Genomic DNA, 21,423 nt, shown 5'->3' on the forward strand with positions numbered 1-21,423 from the left:
AATTTGGTATTAACTTGAAATAAAGTTCTCTTTTAATCAATTTTCTGGGTTCAACATAAAATTTGGCGAGATATTACGTCACAGTGCAGAATCGTGTTAAATTATCAGGCCCTTTACACATACTAAAATTAATAATGTATTGAAATGGTCAATATCACACTAAATTGATTTCATTAAGCCAAAATTTCAATGCAGAAATATTTGTAATAACTATTTATGCAAAAAGGAAATCTTCCGGAGAAACCGAATGAGTTCGCAGCTATGTATTTTTATACAAGAAAGATACAAAAAAATACAGTACGATACTTCAGAAAGTAATTAACTATTGTCAAAATATTTTCAAAACTTTTGTTGCTTAAAATATGCATATAGCTACACATAAAAAAATGCTTAAGAAAATTTTATAATCAAGAAAATGTACAGGAATTTTTTGATTCCCTCAAAATTGTTTCAGTAATCTTCTCATTTGAAACTATCTATAAAATATTTTTAGGCTGCCTTATCTGAAATATTTAAATAAATTTGTCATTTTACTCTGTTTAACATATGATAACTGATAATTTTTATGGAAAACATTAAAAGCTTTGTCGTCTTATTTCATCATGGTGATTATTTGATTAGATTATTTGTGAAAAAATAGGTAAAATGTAAGTAAAAAAAAATTAATTATATGAATTTGTTAACACATTTTATAATCTTTAAAAAACGAAATTTTTAATTTTCTTTTAATTTATCTAGATTCCAGAATTAAAGGCAAATGAATATTACTCAATTAACTTTAAATATTTAAATCTCCTATTGAAATTAAATTTAATGAGTTTAATTGTTTGTACTTTCAAATTTTATATATAAAAATATGACAGCAAAGTTTCAGTTTTTTAAAGACTCATTTTGAGTCCAAATTGAATTTTTATTTCATCAAATCTGTCTTATTCGTGGAAGAATTTCAGCTGCTTTGTTTTTCCTCACAAAAAGGAACGAATTTGTTGTTTTTATTTTCCTTCAAAAACAAAATTTAGTTAATGCTTTTTCAAACAGCATATTGGTTCCTACAGCAATTAACATATTTACCAGTAATTAAGGAGATAGGAAAATACCATATCTTGATTTATTAATCATAAAAAAAATTCTCTGGAAATTCAAAATTTTATTTCTTAAAATTATATTTTTGCATAAACTTTTAATTTTTACAAAATATTTAACATTTTCTTTTCGCAACAGCATATTTTTGTATAAGAACTAGATTGCATAGGAAAAATAATAAAAACATAAATGTGATTGTTTACTTCAACTTTTTGGAAAAATTAATTGATTTTAATTAAAGATCAAAAGGAAGATAAGTTTATGTCCATTTTTCACAAAAATGTGTGGATTTTCTTCCGTTGCACTATGAGTATTTCTAAGTTTTGACAAATAAATTGCGTGAAAATCAGTGCTCCCCGAGAGTTATTTTACAGTGAAGATGGGCTGGCGTGACAAAAACGGTCCTTATCCGTCCTGAAATTCATTTTTTCTTCTTCTCAGAAGCATGCTTTCTCGGGCATAAACAGTTCTTCCCTCTTGATATTCAATTATTTGTAAAAGTAAGATCAAAATTTGTTAAAAGAATACATTTTACTAGACCAACTAAAACATACCTTATTTTGTTTAACCTTTGAACACAAAGCTAAAACTTTTCTTGTGATTGGACTGATAAGATCTTGTTTAATGTCATCTTTATCATGAGCTCCTAAAATTAATAAAGAAATGATTCATTAATTAAAAATAAATTAATCGATGAATTTGAAAACCTAATAATAACCACTGCGCAGTAAATGACCTCGAAAAAATTAGACTGAGGTCAGAGTAGTACCTTCAGAAAGAATACACGTGAAATGGTAAAATCAAAATTCTTTATCTTTTAAATGAGTAGATGTTAAAAAAATTTAAGTAATAAAACATTATTACTTTACAACAAACATTAAAGATAACAAAATACGAACACCTTTCAGTTTCTTCCGAAAAATAAACTGTTTCGAATAATTTTAATCCCATTTCAGGCTTAAATTAACTTGATAATAATTTGTCAGACTTAAACCTTCTCCTCTTCTTAAATATTAATTTGAGAACCATAATTGGTAAACCTATATGACTGTTCTTTGACGAAACATTTTAGATAAAATAAAGTCACATATTAAAGATAGAAGATCAGCAATTACTAAACACAGCATATAACCGTATTTACTACTTTTTTATGCTTTCTAATATATTAAGTTTTTCAAAAATCCTAAAACTAGTTTAAAGAAAATGCTAAGTACGTTTACAAAGCCTTGAATTTAATGTTGTAAAATTTTTTAAGTAAAACAAAGAATTTTTTAACTATTTAGAGTTATATAAGTATTATCATTTTTTATTCTTAAAGAGAGATTTTTTCGATTGCTGAAAGTTTAAATCTAATATATTACTTTTAGTTACTTTCTGATACACTATTAGTTTAAAATCTTTATTTATTATCGAATCTATTAAGAATTTAAATAATCTTTAATTCTAAAAACTATTATAATAGCTCTTAAAATTAAAGATGTCGATTTTTTTTTCTATTTAAAAGAAAATGAATGATTTACAGACATATTATATTCGAATATTTCTCACCTGTTATGAAACTCACAACCAAACCAATAGCAATAACTATTAAAGATCCAATTGCACTGTACCACATGTATGACAGTCGATATATTACAAAAATGTCATCCCTGAAATAGAATAAAATCAGATAAAATCTACAATATAAAAAGAGAGGTAATGAAATCAAAAGACAGGTAATAAAATCAGCAATATAAAAAGACAGGATAAAATTGAAAAATTACAAACAAACAAAAAAAAATTGTACAATTTTAATTTGTCTAACATAGGTGGAATGCAAAATAAGAAAAATATTTAAATTTATTAAGTTATTTATTTTTGATAAAGGTCTATTAAATTAAAGCATTGACATTTTAAAAAAATTTAAATGAATTTTAAAATAATTCTCGACAAGACTCTACTTACTCCATTTGTTTCCTTGAAAATGGGCTAAATCAGAACAATATTTAAATTTCAAGCTATGTTTTGTTAACTAAAATTTTGATAAGTACGTGTTAACTTTAAACAATTGAAAATTAGTATTAAGAGTTGTAATTGTAACAACGTATTGATAGATATATCTTGCTCTGTTTTAAAAAATTGCTTTTTCTAAACTTTTTTTTTGCTTACTTTTTGAAAATAAAGCTTTTGGTTTTAAACTTGACTATCAGAAATAGAAATAAATGTTTTTGATCGGATTAAAAGCACGTAATATGCTAACTGGAATACAATTTATGGTAATTAAAGTGAAATTTTCATATCTTCGGCCTACTTTAAATGATTTTATCTTGAACTTGTTATCGTTGAACAGCTAATCCAATTCTGAGTTTAAGACTACTGATGTTCAACGCATTAGCCTTGTAATTTTGAATCCAATTCAGAAGACAAAGCAACTCCTCGTTCAGCTATTGGGAGAAATTTGCATTCACGGAGGACTTCTTGATGGAACTAAGCCGCATTTGCGTTACAGGAAGAGCAAAACCACGAAAACCTCCCACGGTTAGGCGTACTCTAACCCGTGATCCGTCTACCACTGAGGATATTTTAAGTAAGTACCACGGTGCGAGCTGGGTGTGGATACTTTAAATAATTAATTTAAACCTATGATCTTTCAAACGAACTATAACAAAGGAAATGTTTTCGATAATTTCATTTTTTTTTATGTCTCCGGCAAATAAAACGTATGATCAGTGCAGAAACTTTATGATTCAATGGGATAGATTCGAGTTACAGTTTTGCCATTCTATAAGAAAAACCCTTTTCATTAAAAAAGAAAAAAAAAGATAATTTAACAGTAAACAAAATTAAATATTTAGGATTTAAAGATTCTAAAAGCTTTTAGTTTTTCATGATAATATTATGAATCATGTTGGGGAAAAAAGAGATTGCACGTGAAATGGTTAATACAGTATTGTAACCTATTTAGTATAGTCCGGCTAGCGTAATAAGATGATTGAATGCCAATTCATAGTATGTGTTCATTAGTTATTATAAGGAGTTCCGTAGAAAGGCGTTCAATTAAGTTTATGGCAGAAGAGGGAAAAGCTTTGTGCCTATGACGCTTTTTCAACCTATTTTCAGCGTAGAAGTAAACGCTCCGAACTACTATCTTTTCTTTTGGGTTATCGACAAGATATTAATTGTTAAATAACAAACAAAGAAATTGTTACAAAGATAAAGTATGGGTTTTATATTCATGATCATTATATTAAAAATAGTAGTTATTTTTAAGCGAGTTTTATATTTTTTTAAAACCGACCAGAAACTTGTAGATTAGCAATGTTAAACTTGACATAATTTGAACCCTTATCTTTACTAAAGGAAATTAATTTTAGAAATTTAAGGTACTAATGAAAGAACTAGATAAAAAATTTTGTTAGAGAAAATTAAAAAAAAAGCTCTAAAATGCATAGAAACATCAGGAACCTTATCAGAAATTCCTTTTAAAAAATTAAAATTACCCCACTCACGAGATTAAAACAATAAGGTTCTCTTACTTACAGCAGACCATTCGATGTGCTCAAGTTCAGTTACTTCAGTTTTTTTTCTTCAAAATATCGATTAACGTGACCTTCCAATCGACTCTTTAACTGTTTAAAATTTTAAATTTTAATATCCTTATATAGTACTTTAAAAGAACGATTTCTTGAGAAAACAGCTATTTTTTTATTTTTTTTTAAGTACATGAACAAGGAAAAATGACAGAACTTAAATTTTTAAAAAAGTGCCAGAATTTATAAATTTGAGGAATATATATTTTAAGGAATATCCTGTTCAGTTTCTGACCTAAAATAAGAATTTAAAAAAATAAAATGCAAAAAATTAATTAATTAATTAAACTAATTAACAGTTGAGTCAGTAAAGGATTTATTAATGTGTTTCAGCAATGGATTGAATGACTTATACTTTACATTTAACACTAAACATACCATAACAGGTCAAATGACCGTTTAAGAACTTTTGTATCGAAAATGTGCTTATCATCTTATCGCTTTTGCGCATTTGACTTCATAACGTTTTCTAAAATTTATATACAGTTAATACTCTGTAATTTTTTTTTATACATTTTGTTTGTTTCGAATAATACTTGTCGTATACCTATTTCTACTACAACCGGTCATTTGACCGGGAGATCAATTTATTACTTTATAAGGCTATCGAATCAGAAATTACGATGTAATGCGTGTTCAAGAGATTGCATCCGATTAGTTGCACATTTCTGCGAAGACTGTTGCGTAGATAGTTTAATCAAAATAACTGAATTCAAATTTCAAAAAACATAGCGGTATTTTGGGCAATGAAAGAGCTGACCAATTGGCTAGGGAAGCTACGTGTGTTGAAATAGACTTAAGGGTGTCTGTTCCCAGGGCTAAAGAGAATAGAAGGGCTGGTTCACTCCTTTGAAGTATCTCTTGCCGCGCCGATCCTCCGACGTCACTCTAGTGACGTCACTTTGGCGCAAAGCTCGCGCTTTTACTTCAAGAACGGAGCGTTTGGCCTTACTAGCTCTAACTAATATAGGATCATTTCTTTTTGCGAGATATTCTAAGACATTTGTTATTTTCTATAATGACTTTCCTCAGTTTTTGCAGTGAATTTACAAGAATTTAAAACTATTATCGAAATGCCAGTTTGCGCGATTGCAACTTGCAAAAATTCTGATATAAAAACAAAAGGAAAAAGTATAATTTTTCGCGTGTTCCCTAAAGTAAATGAACAACTATGTAAAGAATGGATTCCGAAATGACACAGTTAATATAAAACCGCAATACGTTTATTCTGTCGTAAAGAACTTTTATAAAAATTCATTATCTAAATAGAAACCGCCTCGCTACTTCATAAAGAAAGGCAGGTGAAAAGAATTAAAAAATAGATAAAGTCAAAGAAAATTAAAATGTAAGTAAAAAGTATAAATAAAATATATAGTATATAGTTGAAATTCTCCTAATTTCATAACATATTTTTTAATGTAGTTATTCTAAATATTTATGATTTTTTTTAAAAATTATATTCTCTTCAATTTAAATATCTATATATTATATCATCGTAAATTTAAATGTCTATAAACAATTGTAAAATTTCTGATGTCATTATGAACCTAAATTATTATTTTGTTTCAGTAATTAGCGTTTAAGGTTGATGTTTCCTAATGATTAAGTATGAACAAATTGCTATTAACGACATATTTTAAAATCAGGGATTCTAAATTTAACTTAACTTATCTTTATAAAAGAATATGTAGATAAAACAAGTGTCGATATATGCCTTCATTTTTCTTAATAGTTAAAGTTAAAACTGAACTTTTTAAAATAAAGTATTTATCGTGTCATTTTCACCAACTAGCAAAACATTTTTATAAGTTTAAAATGGTATTTTTTTAATATAATAACCAAGAAAGTTTTTTTTGAACTATGTTTAAGAACGGAAATAATGTGTTAATTACGTAAAGTTTGAAGGCTAATAACCAGAAAAAGTCTAACTTATTATAACAAGAGAAAGATGCAAAGTTATCATATCTTTGCTTGCGATCTCCGAGATCTGTAGACACAGTGACGTCATGAGGAGGGAAATCGTAGCTTCAGCTCTAAGAGCGGAGTGAACTATCCCTTGTATTCTCTTTAGCCCTGGTCTGTTCCAGCTTCTCACTGGAAGCGCACCGCTAGAGATAAAATCATTGCGGACTGGAATGCTGAATTTCTTGCTTCGCCTAGGTCGCTTTGGACGAAAAGGTTCTTTCCATCCATTTTTCACCGTTTACAATGTAAATTCTTTGCAACTGATTTTAAATTGACCCAAATTTTGACAAACCATGGAAATTTTAAGAGATATTTATTTCGTTTCCATCTGCAGACCAGTGGAATTTGTGCTTGCGGCGATGCTGATGAAGATGCTGAACATATTCTTCTTCATTGTAGTCTGTATGCGAGTGCCCGAATGAATTTTAAGACTGATTTGAGACGTCTTTCTATTTGTTGGCCACCTGTCTTATCAGAACTGGTCAAAAGTATTGAAAGTCTTGCGGCCTTGCGGAATTTTGTTTTTAATGTAAATTTGTAAATTTTTCTTCTTTTTGTTTTCTACTTACAACTGCAATCCTCATGCTATACTTTGTGGTGCATGAGGAGTTTTAAGTCGTTTAAATAAAAAATAAAAAAATTAAAAAAATTTCAAAAAAGTACCAAAAATTTTAGATTGGCATTTTTGTGTAAGAAAATGTGACAAAAACTCAATGTTTTTGTAAGTAGCTTATATTTTATTTTGATAGCTTTACTTCATTTCTAACTAACTGTTAACAATCAACTGTTAACAGTCAAAACAATCAAGACAACACAAGTTATTAGAAGAAATAATACTAATTACACGAATAATTAAGAGAATTATAATTCTTATATGTTCTTATAATTATAAGAATAATTATAGGAATTATAGAAATAATTATAATTGGACGAAATATGTTTGAGGAAAATGCACAATGGAAACACACTATATTTGTAAAAATTGCGTTGAGTGATGAATTAAAAATTCTTATTCTTTGTGTTTGTAATACATAAAAATTGGCAATATACTATTTTGTTTAATTATAATAAAGTTTTTTTTAGTTTATTTCCTTTATAACATCCATATTTCATACATTCAATCAAGAAACATAAAGTCCGGTCGTTTGACTGGCTATGGTAGAAATAGGTATACATTAAGTGTTGATATGTTTAGTGTTAAATCATATGTATGCCATAAATATTTAAAAATGCAGATACAGGTTAACTTTAAAAAGATGTTAAAAAATAATCATACATAGTGCGTCATATAAAGTCGGATGTTTTGAGTATTATTTCTATTATTAACAATATAACGAATGAAAACCCCCCTGATTTGGCAGCCAATCGTGTTCGATCTTGCAAGTCAAAACAACTTTCATTAAAAAAATGTAACCCTTTAAAAAACGTGAGTACCTCCAAATTTAGAAGTCATTTACCGCATTAAACACTGACATCACATATATTTTGATTTCTTCGTGAAGTTAATTTTATTTTCTCAGCAAGAATTGCTAAAAAATATTTAAGAGAATAATTTAGTTAAAAAATAGTTTGAGCATGCGGTTTTTCATAGGATGGACTTAATGTCTGTAAAATTGAATTAAATTCGTAGCTGTATTTTTTAGAGTAGTGATAGCTATCGATAACCCTTTTTCAATAATTTCTCTGCGTATAATATACTTCTTTCATAATTTTTCCATTGTATTAAATTTGATTTAGATTGAATCGGTTAAAACATTCTCTCAATTTTAAACCAAGTCTAAGAAACGTTAACTTTTTTTTTGTTGCAATTTCAAATAAAGGAAAATATGAGCAGTAAAATTCTAAGTACTTGTTTGGCAGTTGTTGTACAGTTGTAGTAATAGTTTCGTTCCACATGTTACCAGTAGCATTATAATACAATTCTGTGCACCCTTCAACCGAAAATGGCGCAAAATTCTTAGGTGGCTTGTTCAGAAATGCGCCAACTGCAATCCATAATACTGCAATAAGTCCTGTCAAAAGGCCTGTCATTGCACCCTGAAATTATTGAAGGAAAAAAAAATATTTTATTTCTGTGATTGGTTAAAGAAAAAAATATTATAAAAAATAATTACATCTTGTAAGAAGCATTAAAGGATTAAAAGTTTGAAAAGGAATTTAAATATATTTTGTTTTTAAAGAATCTGATTAGAAAAACTGATTTCTGGTTTATTAGAAATTTACAGGTAAATTATATAAAAATAATATTAATAGGAAATTCGAAGGAAACACAAATTTATTAGGATACTGTTTTATTATTATTATGCATATGATTTTAAAAATTATGGTAAAAGAAACTATAGTAATTTTTAGTATGTTTATGATTAGAAAAATAAAATCTTTTTGGCAAATTTTTGGAAAAGTTGCTTTTTTTCACAATTTCTTAACCTCCCACTAACCCCCATAGTTTTTGGTTACTAATAAACAAAGCAAAAAATATATAAAATTATTCCTATGTGTTTTATTTTACTTATTTTGGCTTAGAAATAATAATAAAAATTTACAAAAAATTTGATTAACTAGTGCGGGCTTAGAAACTGTTTTTCAAAACGATAATAAAATTATAAAGTTGTTCCATCTAATGCTATTATTACATTCTAAAAGTAGTGCTGCCATCTATAAGCAAACTTTGAAAACACTTATACATAAAATTATTTATTTTGCAATGCTTCATGTCAGGAATGCCAAATATTATAAAAGTATTGATTTTTACCATACATACTTTTATATTTGCCCATGGAAAAAACATGCCAAGCATAAAAACTCCAAGAATAGGTCCTCCTATAACTCCAAAAACACTTAATGAGAGCTGCAAAAGTAGGATTTTTTTTTAAAAATAAACTATTGAAGCTTGGTATTTCTTAAACATAATAAATAAAAATATTGCATAAAAATAAATACAAATCATAATTACTTGAAGAATGGCTCCAAGTCTCTCTACAACAGCAACTAAAATAATGCATGCCGCTCCATAAGAAAGAGCTATAAAATATAAAATTGCGCAAATTAAGAAAATATATATATTTGCATAATTATATAAAAAATACAATTTTACTAGGTAAAAATTTTAAATTTTAAAAACTTAATTAGAATATTGAAAAAAACCTGTGCTTTTCTTGCAGAGTTTTCATAATATAAGAAATGAGGACTTTTCTTAGAATTAGAAAGGTAACACTTATTGGTAACTTTTAACATTTCTAAAGAAATTTGTGCCAAAAATTTTAGGAAATAAAATATGCTCCTAATGATTTTAGATCAATAATTTAATACTACTTATTTGCTTGGGTTCATAGTAATAAAAATTTGTTCTTATTAAGTTTTAAATTAGTAAAATCTGAAGAGCTAAGTAAAAAAAAACTTTTTTACGTGAGCTACGCAAAAAATTAAAATGTTTTTCCCAAATCTAAACATTGAATGCGCAATTAAAATTGACGTACCTTTCCAAAACTGCCAATTACAGAATTGCATTAGTACAATTTTCTCACAAAAATCTGTTAAAATTCTGAAATATTGGACTCTGACTAGCCAATGACCTTGTAATTTACATTTTGAAAAAAATACTACCAAGTAAACTTAATAGTTTCAAATGTACCTCAAATGTCTCAAATGTTCAATCAATAGTCTCAAGTCTCAAATGTTTTCCCTTACCATCGGGCTAACCGTGAGAGGTTTTCGTAGTTTTTCTCACCATGTAAAGCAAGTGAAGGTTATTTCCATCAAAAAGTCCTCCGCGAGGCTAGTTTGTCCTAATAGGAGTTCCCTTGTCTTCTGGGTTAGGTAAAAATTACAAGGGTACCAAGTTGAACATTGATACTCGTAAATCCAGAATCGGGTTGGCTGTTCAATGCTGGATATAAAATAAAATTAAAATATATCTGTGAGAGCCGCGGTAGCTCAGGGGACTCACTCGGGATCACTTGCCTCCCAATGAGATGACCCAGGTCCGAATCCCTGCCATGGCTGGTCAATATGAATTTTGCGTCAAGCTCACACCAACCACATTGCTCACGTAAAATATCCTCTGCGGTAGATGGATCATGGATTAGAATTGCCATGCCGTCGGGCTAACTGTGAGAGGTTTTCCTCTTCCTTTAACGCAAATGTGGGCTAATTCAATGAAAAGTCCTCCACGAAGGCTAATTTCTACCACAACTTGAGCCCGGGCTACGGAGTTGAACTTCGATAGTTGTAAACTCAGAATTAGGTCGGCTGTTCAATGCAGATTATAAAGTAAAATAAAAGTGCATCGGTGAAAAATAAATGACGAGATAATATACCATTAAACTCTCACATCTACACTCTTAGCACAATTGATTGCGGTTACGAAGAATGGGCCTCTTGACCTAACTTAAAAAATTATAAATTCATACGAAAGGCATGAATAAAAATTAAAGTTAATACAATATACAATAAATGTTTTAATGATTAAAAGTTTAGTGTTTAATTAATAATGTTACTCATCTTGCTTACCTAAAATTTTTGCAAACCTTGTAGCCCACTTTTCAGAGATATCCGGTTTTATGTATGATTTCACAATGTCTTCTAAAGTAACAGCCGCCAAAGAATTCACGCCAGATGAAACAGTGCTAAAGAGATAGTTGGACATCGAGTAATTCAAATTATTTATAATTTTTGATAAAGTTTAAAAAAAAACTTACATTTCTACGTACGCATTTTGCTTAAAAGGAAATATCATAAATAATCTTTAAAAAGGAAGTAGGTAAATAAATTTGTCATTTAACCTACGCAGAATTTTCATTAAACGTACTTTTCATACTTTCTTCATTATTTTGTATTAATTTAGGACAAAATAATTGGTAAATACTTTATTTAGCACTTTAATAATTTATGATTATGAAATACAGTATGGGATACCGGTGTTTCTTTCTTCTTGAAATGTAAAATCTTCCAAACACAGCTCACTTCACAATAATGATATTTATAGTTTGCAATTATTTGCAGTTACTTAGATCTAAGAGAAACAATAATTAATAATTGAAATTAATTTACAAAATCAATTACTGATAAATTTTTGAATATGAATGAAAAAAATTTCAAATTAATTTTTTTTGGATTTTAAATTTTAGTACAAATATAATTTCGATAATCTAACAGATTTTTTTAACTTTTAGACTGTTTTTTTTTTACAATCAAAAGATATCAACATGTATTTTTACTGGTAATTAGAGCTCCTCAAACAAATATTTACCGGTGTCCAATCGGCGCCAACAGTTTAAATCTTGCAAAATATGTCATAGCTTTTTGAAAATGCTAGTTTAATTGCAAAAAAGAATGAATAAAATAAAGTATGAAATAGAAAAATTATCATCCTACTTAAACTCATATAATTATTTAATTAGCAATTTTGTAGATAGATTTTTTCCAAGAAAATAAAATTAATTATAAACCTAAGACAGTAGCTGCCAGACAATATTTTTAATGTAGATTTATAAAGATGTTTATTTTCTCTTTCTCAATATTTTATGAAAAGTTCTAATAGTTCTATGTAAATTTATTTCAAATTAGAAAAATTCCTTTTAGTTTTTATTTGAGAATAAAATTTCTAAAAACATGTGCAAACAAGATAAATGAATGTATGTTTTACGTTAGATCACCGCTGTTAAAGCTTGATTATTATTCTTTTACTTCGTAAAAGTTATAAAGCACTTATTTTAAAAGTTTATATTTTATGAATTTGAGAAGTTTGCAAAAAGTGAAAAACAACAATTATTCTTTTAATTTTTATTTCTGTCTTTTATTTTTTTTCATGCATATGGTGTTAGCATGAATTCTCATGTTAAATGCTTTACAACAAATTTCTCTAATTAACTACGAAAAAAATTGTAAGTTACTTAAAATTCAAGAGAATTAAATTAGTAAAAGTATTAAGAGCCTACCTGATAGCTCCACTAAATATGCCTGCAACAAAAACTCCTGGCAAACAAGGCATTGTGCCTAAAGCATCCATCACAAAGAGGGGCAAGAGCTAAAAGAAAATGAAAGTAACACATTTGCATGCTTTTTTAAGTATATTTTTTTGTTTTATTTTATATCTATTGGAATTGTAAGGGATACTTAACAATGTGATTTAGTTAATACTGCTAATTGTCATTGTAACAGATCTGCTACTTATCTTGAAAAGACAAAGAAAAAAAAACACATAGAAAGAACATTTCATCTTGTTTTTTTTTCCGTCTTTTTGAGAAAATGTAAAACTAACTACCTCCTTACTTTCTCGCTCATAAAATGTCCAATCGCTTGTGAAATTTCTTATATACCTTAGAATGGGGTGTTATGCAACAGGTGAGGTTACTGAAGTTTTCTGAAGATAGATGGATGCCAGCGATAGTAAAAATATAACAATTTCTTAGAGTTTTTTGTCACTTTCAGGAGCAATATTGAGTTGCTCCTGAATAAGCAGCTGCCATTTCTGTGGTAACTTGTACTTGCTGTTCTACAAAACTTTTCCTTTGATTGTGCTTCTTTTGTTGTATGAGATGAACTTCGTCAAATCTCGTCTAGTTTTATAATAAACATGTTTTAATTTTGACAAAAAGTTTGGTGACTTTTGTGGAGACTTCTCTTTTGGTGACTTTTTTTTTCATGATTGCAAACAATACTGCACGCGTAGTGACTAAGTTCCAATTTTAGCTTGAATGTTGATCGATAATACGAGCATTTATCATGACTGTAAAGAAAACTGATACGGACAATGTTTATCCTGACTTTACAATAACAGTGAAACAGGTTTAGATAAATTCAATAAAAAGAAACAGCCATTATAAACCAAGAGGAAATCAGTCGCATTCTTAATAAAAATTGCGAAAAAAATTCAAGTAGATAATATTTTAGTAAATAAGGAGTATAATAATAACGAGTTTCAATTTTCCTAGAAATAAATAGGTAACTCGATTTTAGGCCACAGAATGGAACAAACGCTATCACCACATAGTAAACATTTAGAACATTTGAAATCAGGTCGTATAATTTAAATTCAGTGCAGCTAATTTGAATGCTTCGTTATGTATGTAACATCTTCTGTTAAGATTTCGCAAGGATCCATTGTTTAGTTTTTAATGAAGGAGGAATAAAATAATTTTGCACTACTTTTATCTCAGTAACACGTGAGATCTTTTTAAACTTCTGCATAATATGTTATCCGCAACGTTGTCAAAAAAATTTGATGAGCTTCAAATTCAACATTTTAAAACAATTTACTCGCCTACATATATGAGATATGAGGAGTCTTGTTAAAGAATGTCCTATTGAATTCAAATCTGTTGTTGTTTAAAAAGGTATTGATGTTTTAATTCCTTCTGTAAATTATATTCTGTGCAAGTTTTGCAAAAAAATAAATATAAATTTTAAACGCTTTCAATATGGCTTTCCAAAATATATCAGACTCTGACTACAAAATTTTCCAGTTCCAGGCAAAAATGAAGAAAAAAATTCCTGATTTGTATAAACACAGGTTAACTTTTGCAACTGATTTAGTTACATAACGATGATAGGGTCATTTTCTCGAGAAACAGCTAAATCGATATTTCAATTTTTTATTATCTTCCAGAATTCTTAATCAAGATTCTTTTTTTCGAAATTCAAACAATTTGAACTTTGGCATACAAATTTGTAATTTAAGAAATGTTTTCGAAAACAAAAAATGATTTTAAAATTAGGAAAAAAAGGTTTCAAATGTGTACCATAAATAATAAAAAGTTTCTGAAGATGCATACAGTAAGTCCTGCAAAGCGAGACATTTTTTTTACAAAAAATCACAAACGTAATTAAAGTTTAGCAAGGAAGTAAGTTCGTTAAGGAGAAATTTAATCCGCTAAAGGACACTTCACAAGTCATTTAATCATTAGAATTACTATGTTTTTCATAAATTCATAAAAATAAGGCCTATCATAGGAATTTTGGACAAACCCCTAAAAGTTATGCAAATTTTCCAACATTGTAGCAAAAAAAAAAAAAAAAAGAAATATCAAAATTACCGTGATATTAAAATGACTGTAAAAAAATAAAAAAATAAAAGAATAGGAGAGACTTAATGCATTTTTAAATACATTGTAATATAAAAAGAAAATTGTGAACCTTTAAGAAACACAATGTGTTCAGCTCAGGTAAAAATTTTAAAAGAAAGAAAAGCTTGCAATATAATTGCGATCAACTTTCGCTAAGAGGAAAAACTCCAAAAAAGAGAGCGAGCCCTTGGATTGTAAATTAGCCACCGGTGACGTTTTAGTAATTTTAGAAAATTCATCCAATAAAAATCAGCCTTTAACTAGCAAAACTAAAATTAAATTACAGCTCTGAGAATACAAGGTCTTCCGTAATTTCACCTTTATTATATATTTTTAGAATCCTTGTCAAATAAGAAATCAAAACAATGTACACATTAGATGTCGTAAATTTATTTTTCAGCGAATAAAAAAGAATAATCGCAACAACGTAAACTCAGTTTAAATGTGAAAGAAAAGATTAAAAAATTCCAAACAAATTTGATTGCCTAAAATAGCGATGGGAGACATTTTTAGTCTTTAAAACTAATATCAATTTTGATATTTCAATCCCACGTTTCTTAATAGTGATTTGTCAGAATTTAGAAACGTTTTTTCTGCTTATATATTAATTCACAACATATGACTATTCTTTCTTAACTAGGGCTCTAATATTACATAATAATAGCTGAGAATCCGGAGCACCCTGTACGTAGTTATGTCATTATCATCAGCATTGGCATGACAGCCCTTTGTGAGCCTGGGCCTTCCTCAGAAGCTTTTCCCATTCTGCCCTTCTCCCAGCAATTGTTTTCCAGTTCTTTACTTTTAGGATGGCAAAATCCTCATCTGCACAGTCCTTCCATCTCTTTTTGGGCCTTCCTCTTGGCCTTTTATTGGAGGGGGTTGCATTAGAGACTCTCAATGCTGTTCGTTCTGGGCTCATTCTCACTACATGCACGGCCCATCTCATTCTACTTGTTGTCATTCTACTTGTTGCTATAGTTATGTACTAGAAGTTAAAATTAGTCGATCTTCGTGTTCTGAACAAGTATTAATAGAGTTTTATTATTCGAAATAATTTGTTTCTTTTTTAGAAAGAAAATGTCGATATATTTTCAGCTGAAAGGGTACTTAAAAGAAAAATATGAGACAACATGAAAAGGAAAAAAAAAAAAAGGAAAAAACCACACACACATTTCTATTAATTTTACATGCGACATTTTAAGAGTTGTTTAAAAATTAACTCACTTGATCTGGAGCACTAACTTGCTTGGTTTTAATAGGATCACAATCAAAATATTTAGCATAAATAAGTAATCCTGCTAAAGTAGTAACTGTAACAATTGTTGCCAATCCTGGTAAATTCAACCATATTGCTCTGAAAAGAATTTTAAATAAGAGATTGTATTTCTCGAGAATTTTTCCACAAGTAAAAAAGTATCAAACGCATGTCAAACAAAGCAACTTCAACCAACTTAACTTATTTTCAACCAATTTTAATGAAAAATTAAAAAGTTAAATAAAATTAAAGATTAAAAAACAGAAATTATACTCTCCACGATAAAACAAGTACTTACGCTACGTTCGATATATTTTCCGGGTGAAATACTGTTTGCACTTCTGTACGTACAAAAGGTATTTATAATAAAAATAATCGATATTTGCCTAATAAAAATATCTTTTTTAAAATATTTAGCTTTTTTTAATGTTCATGTAATGTTGACATTAAAAAAAAAACTAATTTTGCTTCAAATAATTTTTTTGTATAATTTTTTTTATATTTTTAGTAAATTTGTAATTTTGTTATTTCTCATTATCACATTTAAATATTTATTAAATATGATATTAAGTATTATTAAGTATCTATATATCTATCTTTCTATCTATATCTATATATGTAATATCTGTGTGCGTACGTATTCATTATTTATTAGTAGCTATATAATATGTGAAGGAATTGAAATTACGAAATTTTAAGTAAATAAAAACAAACTAATTGAACTACCTAAAAAAATGTCTGAAGCATCTGTAAGAGTCATGTAGGAAAAGCATTGACCATGAATTCTTTTCTTCATTGCTGATTGTTACTTAATTTTGACTAAAAAAAGCATGACCTAACATTACATAAAACGAAAGCAAAGTACTTCATATTGCGTTTAGACAATGGAACTGTTAGCATAAAGAGTTATTATTACGACACGTGTTCTTCAATTCAACAGATTCTCTTCTGCGTTTTTTCTCGTTCTTTACAAGGTTTGAATAAAATCTATATTCTATTGTTTTGAATGTGATTATAGAAAATTTTTATTAAATTTACATTTCGTCAAGGAAAATGAAATTTAAGAAAGAAAAGAAAAACGGCATCATGTTTGTAAAATCAGAGTCGAAAAAAGAATCTTCTTATCCAAGTTTAATTTAAGAAAAACACAAACAATAGATTTAAACTATCTTTTTAATAATATCTGACTTCTTATTTTATTTTATTTTATAACCATCGTTGAACAGCCGACCCTATTTTATGGGTTTACGACTACTAATGTTCAACTCCGTAGCCTTGTAATTTTTAACCCAATCCAGAAGACAATGGAACGCCTGGATTGAGTATTGGGAGAAATTTGCCTTCGTGGAGATCTTTTTGATGGAACTAACCCGCATTTGCGTTACATGGAGAGGAAGACCACGAGAACCTCCCACGCTCAGCCTGACGGGAAGGGGACTCAAACCAAAGATCCAGTTCGCCGCATTGGAAGGCGAAAGCTCTATCCCCTGAGCCACCGCGGCAATATCTGATTTTTGCAAAATTCTATCTCTCGGGAATTATTCTACTGATTTCGCTCAAATTTTGTATTTTGTCATAAAAAATTAAATTCTTTAAAAAAGGCAAACATTTGTATACTTTAAATTCCAAAACTTTGCTTCCAACTATTATTAAATAAAATAATGAAAGGTAATAAATAATTATTAAAAATAATTTTTTCATTAGAATTATGTGTAACAATTAGAATTATGTGTAACAATGTAGAATTATGTGTGTGTTATAAACAAATTTTATAATTGTGATTAAAGGTTTTTCAATTTGCTTAAAAAATTATTGGCGAAACATGCAAAAAATGAAATTAGCATCAAGGGATTCGAACTTTCGACTGCGTTTCTGTGCAAATGATGGAATCATAATTACCAGATTGTGACTATTCCCTGTATTTTGGGAGTCAGGAGTGATATCCGTCAAATTTAAGTTGGTTCAGATTTCATGACTTAAAACATTGTCTGCACTAATTAATTAACACATTTGAGGTCATTCCCTTGAATCATTAAGATTGAGTCCTGGTACGTGAAAATCCGATCATTAGATCAAAAAATATTCAAGATTGTATCTTATTGCTTTTGTCAGTCAACTGCGTACTCAAAATATTGATAATTGAACTGTTAGATTCAATGACTTGAATTGAATTGAACTGTTGATTATTGATAATTGTTTGAACTGTTTAATGAATTAATTTATGTGTTTTTTAATGCATCAAATATTTACCCCCACATAATACAAATAAATACACTCCCACCTCTCCAACTTATTATTAATATTCATACTTAATTCTAATGATAAATTTTAATCAATGCGTTTCTGAAATTTTTGAGAATTATCAATATTATTTTTAAAATCTCTTGCACAATACTTAAAAAAATATATCAACCTGAATAACGTTTCTTTAACTGATTGGAATATGACGCACTACTAAAAATCCAATCTTAATAGTTCAAGAGGTTGACTTTAAATTTGTTAATTATTTCTATTTAATAATTAAGGAACATAATAAGAAACAAAATACATACTTTTTATGTATAAACTTACACTTGTTCGGCGAATTTTGATTTTTTTACTATTAAAATCGCAATAAATAATAATAGTAATAACCGAATAACCGCAAACTGGTAAATATAGTCCGTTGTTCCAGATGAGGGAACAAAAGTATGGTCCTCTTTATGCTAATATATTTTTTTTACTATTTCACCGTAACTCGAGAACTTATTAAGCAAACTCGAAAAACTAATGCACGCAATTGTTAAATTCGCAAATTCAAATGTTATTCCAAGCAAATGACAATTCTCAATAATTATTAATTTTGTTCCTTTTATTTAATAAAAGAAAAATTTACACAACAGTAAATTATTTAACTTTAAATAATAAAATATTAAGGCAAAATCTGGCAAATATACATATTTTACAATCTTTAACTTTAATCGATTAACTTTGTTCAGATACTCAAACAAAATTACATAAATTAAACTGATGCAAAAACTTTAATGGCTTAAATTTTGAAGTTTTCCTACTATTATTAAATTATACAAAATGAAAAGTAATAAATAATCATTAATTTTTTACATAACTTTTCTTTGGATAAACTATTTTTTTATTTCTGAGATGAGATTGCAAAACAAGCAAAACAGGAATTAAAATTAAGGGCCCCCCACTTTCAACCGTTCTTCTTATTTAATTTTTGGGACTGTATTTTTCAGATTCCAACAATCATCCACACCTTGATGATCCAAAATATAAATCCAAATATAATATAATGATCCAAAATATAAAATAAAGTAAAATTTATAATAAATATAAAATAAAATTTATTCAGAGAAGGTACGTTTTTGTGTCTTATCTCTCGTAACTTAATTAACAGTTAGAATTAACTACTTATCATACTTGAGTTTAATATTTTAGGCATTAAGATTGATTTTTAGTATATGAGAATTTGATCATTATAGAACATTAATATCCTTTACCTGTCATGATGATAATCAATAAATACAAATTATAACTAATAAGGCAGCATTATTTCATGAAATAAAATTCTAAAACATACTCAAATATATGGTTACCAAACATACTATTAAACTAAATCATTTAAAAAACCACTTTTCAGATTCTTTCCTATTTAGTATGCAGAAAATTATTACATTTTAATGAAGAAGAAAGAAATTATTTTACTTTGATTGTTTTTAAAAACTGTTTTGTATCTATTAATTTAATTAAATGAAATACAGCACGAGAGTAAGACGAATCCTTGATGTTCAGCTTAGAAAATAGTCTTATTTAATGAATGATAAAATTTCATTCAGTTTCCTTTAAAAAAATAAAACCATCAAAATTCAAGGATTATTTTTTTTTGCTACATTAAATTAAAAAATACACTATTATTTGAAACACTTTCGTTGTTTTTTAACATGCATTATCTCCATTTAGACTTAAAATAAAGGAAAATGTAAGCTCTTTTTTTATTCATCTTTCCTATTAATTCTATTAACATATTTATGTAACGTACGTAGTCACGTGAAGTTATATTTGAAATTTAATGAAGCGAAACCCGTGAAAACCTGTTCTCTTTTTTTGTGTTCCTAATCTTCATAAGGAATAAAACAAAAGCATTGCTTTTATTACTGTTAACTGACAAACACTTCAGTCTACGTACGGGATTGAGACGAACGTTTATTAAAAAAGCTACGCCTTAATCGAATACTTTGAGCTGAGTAAAATATCTTGTACCTGCGCAATGGAAACTGTTATATCTTATTTTGTAGACTTTTAAACGCTTCTAATTTGAATTACAAAGTTGCACAAATTAGAATTTCAACCATATTTTTTTGAAAAACTAAATTGCTCCAATTTGGAGAAAGAAACTTACTTTTATTTTGTTTCATATAGTCAGGAATTGCTCCATCATGACTTTACAAATTTGTAGAAAAGCTTTAATTTTAAATAATACATTGATTTTTTTTTTCAGTTAAATTACTGGGATTTAGTTTTATTGCGTTTTTATTATGTATTTACAAAGTTGCAGAAAACATTTTGGATTTCAATAATATTTTCCTAATTAAATTGTTCAAATTGGCAATAAAATTTAATTTTATGTTTTATTTCATACAATCCAGAACGGTTCAATCATGATTTTGCAAATTTGCAGAAAAGCTTTAACTTTAAATAATACATTGATTTTTTCTCATTTTTATTTGAAAAATTACTTTGATTTGGTTCTTTTGCGTTTTTAGCTTGTTTGTACAATATTGCACTGAAAATTTGAATTTCAAGTATATTGAAAAGTTAAATTGTTCCAGTTTGGACAATAAAATTTAATTTAATGTTCTGTGACATATAATCAAGAATAATTCCCTCATGACTTTTCAAATTTGTAGTAAAGCTTTAACTTTACTAATACGAGTACATTGATTTTTTCTCATTGTTATTTTACAAAATTGAATTATATTGATTTGATTTTTTTGTGTAATTTGTAGTTTTCGTTACAAAATGCTACCCTTTTTCCCTTTGTGGTATTTTATCACGATAATTAAGCAAATTCAAGCACTGACAAAAATTTGGAACTAAGCATACACTCAAAAATACAAAATCAGGATAGCGATACAAAATCAGAGTAGTGATTTGCGATGTCGACTTAGCTCAGCCTATTTAGGTTTAATAATATTAGCTTATCGCTACAAAACCATGAGCTACTTTAATTTTGTTTTAAAAATAAGATAGTTTTCTTTTCATTATTAAATGCTACTTTGAGTTTAATAAGTTGTTGCAGAGTTTTCAATTTTATGTGATAATATGCAAAAATGTGTTAAACTACGGAAAACAAAATCAATGAAAATAAGCTGTGTAAGACTAAAGTATATATTACCGTGGTTGAACAACTGACCCAATTTCGGGTTTACGACTACTAATGTTTAACCCTGTGACCTTGTAATTTTGAACACAATCCAGAAGACAA

At 27.8% G+C, this 21,423-nt stretch overlaps 1 protein-coding gene across 2 annotated transcripts in view; it reads right to left on the reverse strand.

Moving 5' to 3' along the window:
- The window catches only part of LOC107451058 (sodium-coupled monocarboxylate transporter 1), a 49,751-nt gene that overhangs the window by 3,022 nt on the left and 25,306 nt on the right, over positions 1-21,423 (reverse strand). For both annotated transcript variants that reach the window (XM_016067039.5, XM_043046902.1), the window contains exons 7-14: positions 15,908-16,037; positions 12,554-12,642; positions 11,127-11,242; positions 9,571-9,638; positions 9,379-9,465; positions 8,467-8,654; positions 2,632-2,732; positions 1,638-1,729 (exon numbers count right to left, since the gene is read on the reverse strand). In XM_016067039.5, coding sequence (XP_015922525.1) covers positions 1,638-1,729; positions 2,632-2,732; positions 8,467-8,654; positions 9,379-9,465; positions 9,571-9,638; positions 11,127-11,242; positions 12,554-12,642; positions 15,908-16,037 — 871 coding nt within the window. The remainder of the gene's footprint in view (positions 1-1,637; positions 1,730-2,631; positions 2,733-8,466; positions 8,655-9,378; positions 9,466-9,570; positions 9,639-11,126; positions 11,243-12,553; positions 12,643-15,907; positions 16,038-21,423) is intronic.

This window comes from Parasteatoda tepidariorum, chromosome 11 (genome assembly GCF_982258835.1).
Source record: "Parasteatoda tepidariorum strain Cologne lab strain chromosome 11, Ptep-v5.0, whole genome shotgun sequence".
NCBI classification, from domain to species: domain Eukaryota; kingdom Metazoa; phylum Arthropoda; class Arachnida; order Araneae; family Theridiidae; genus Parasteatoda; species Parasteatoda tepidariorum.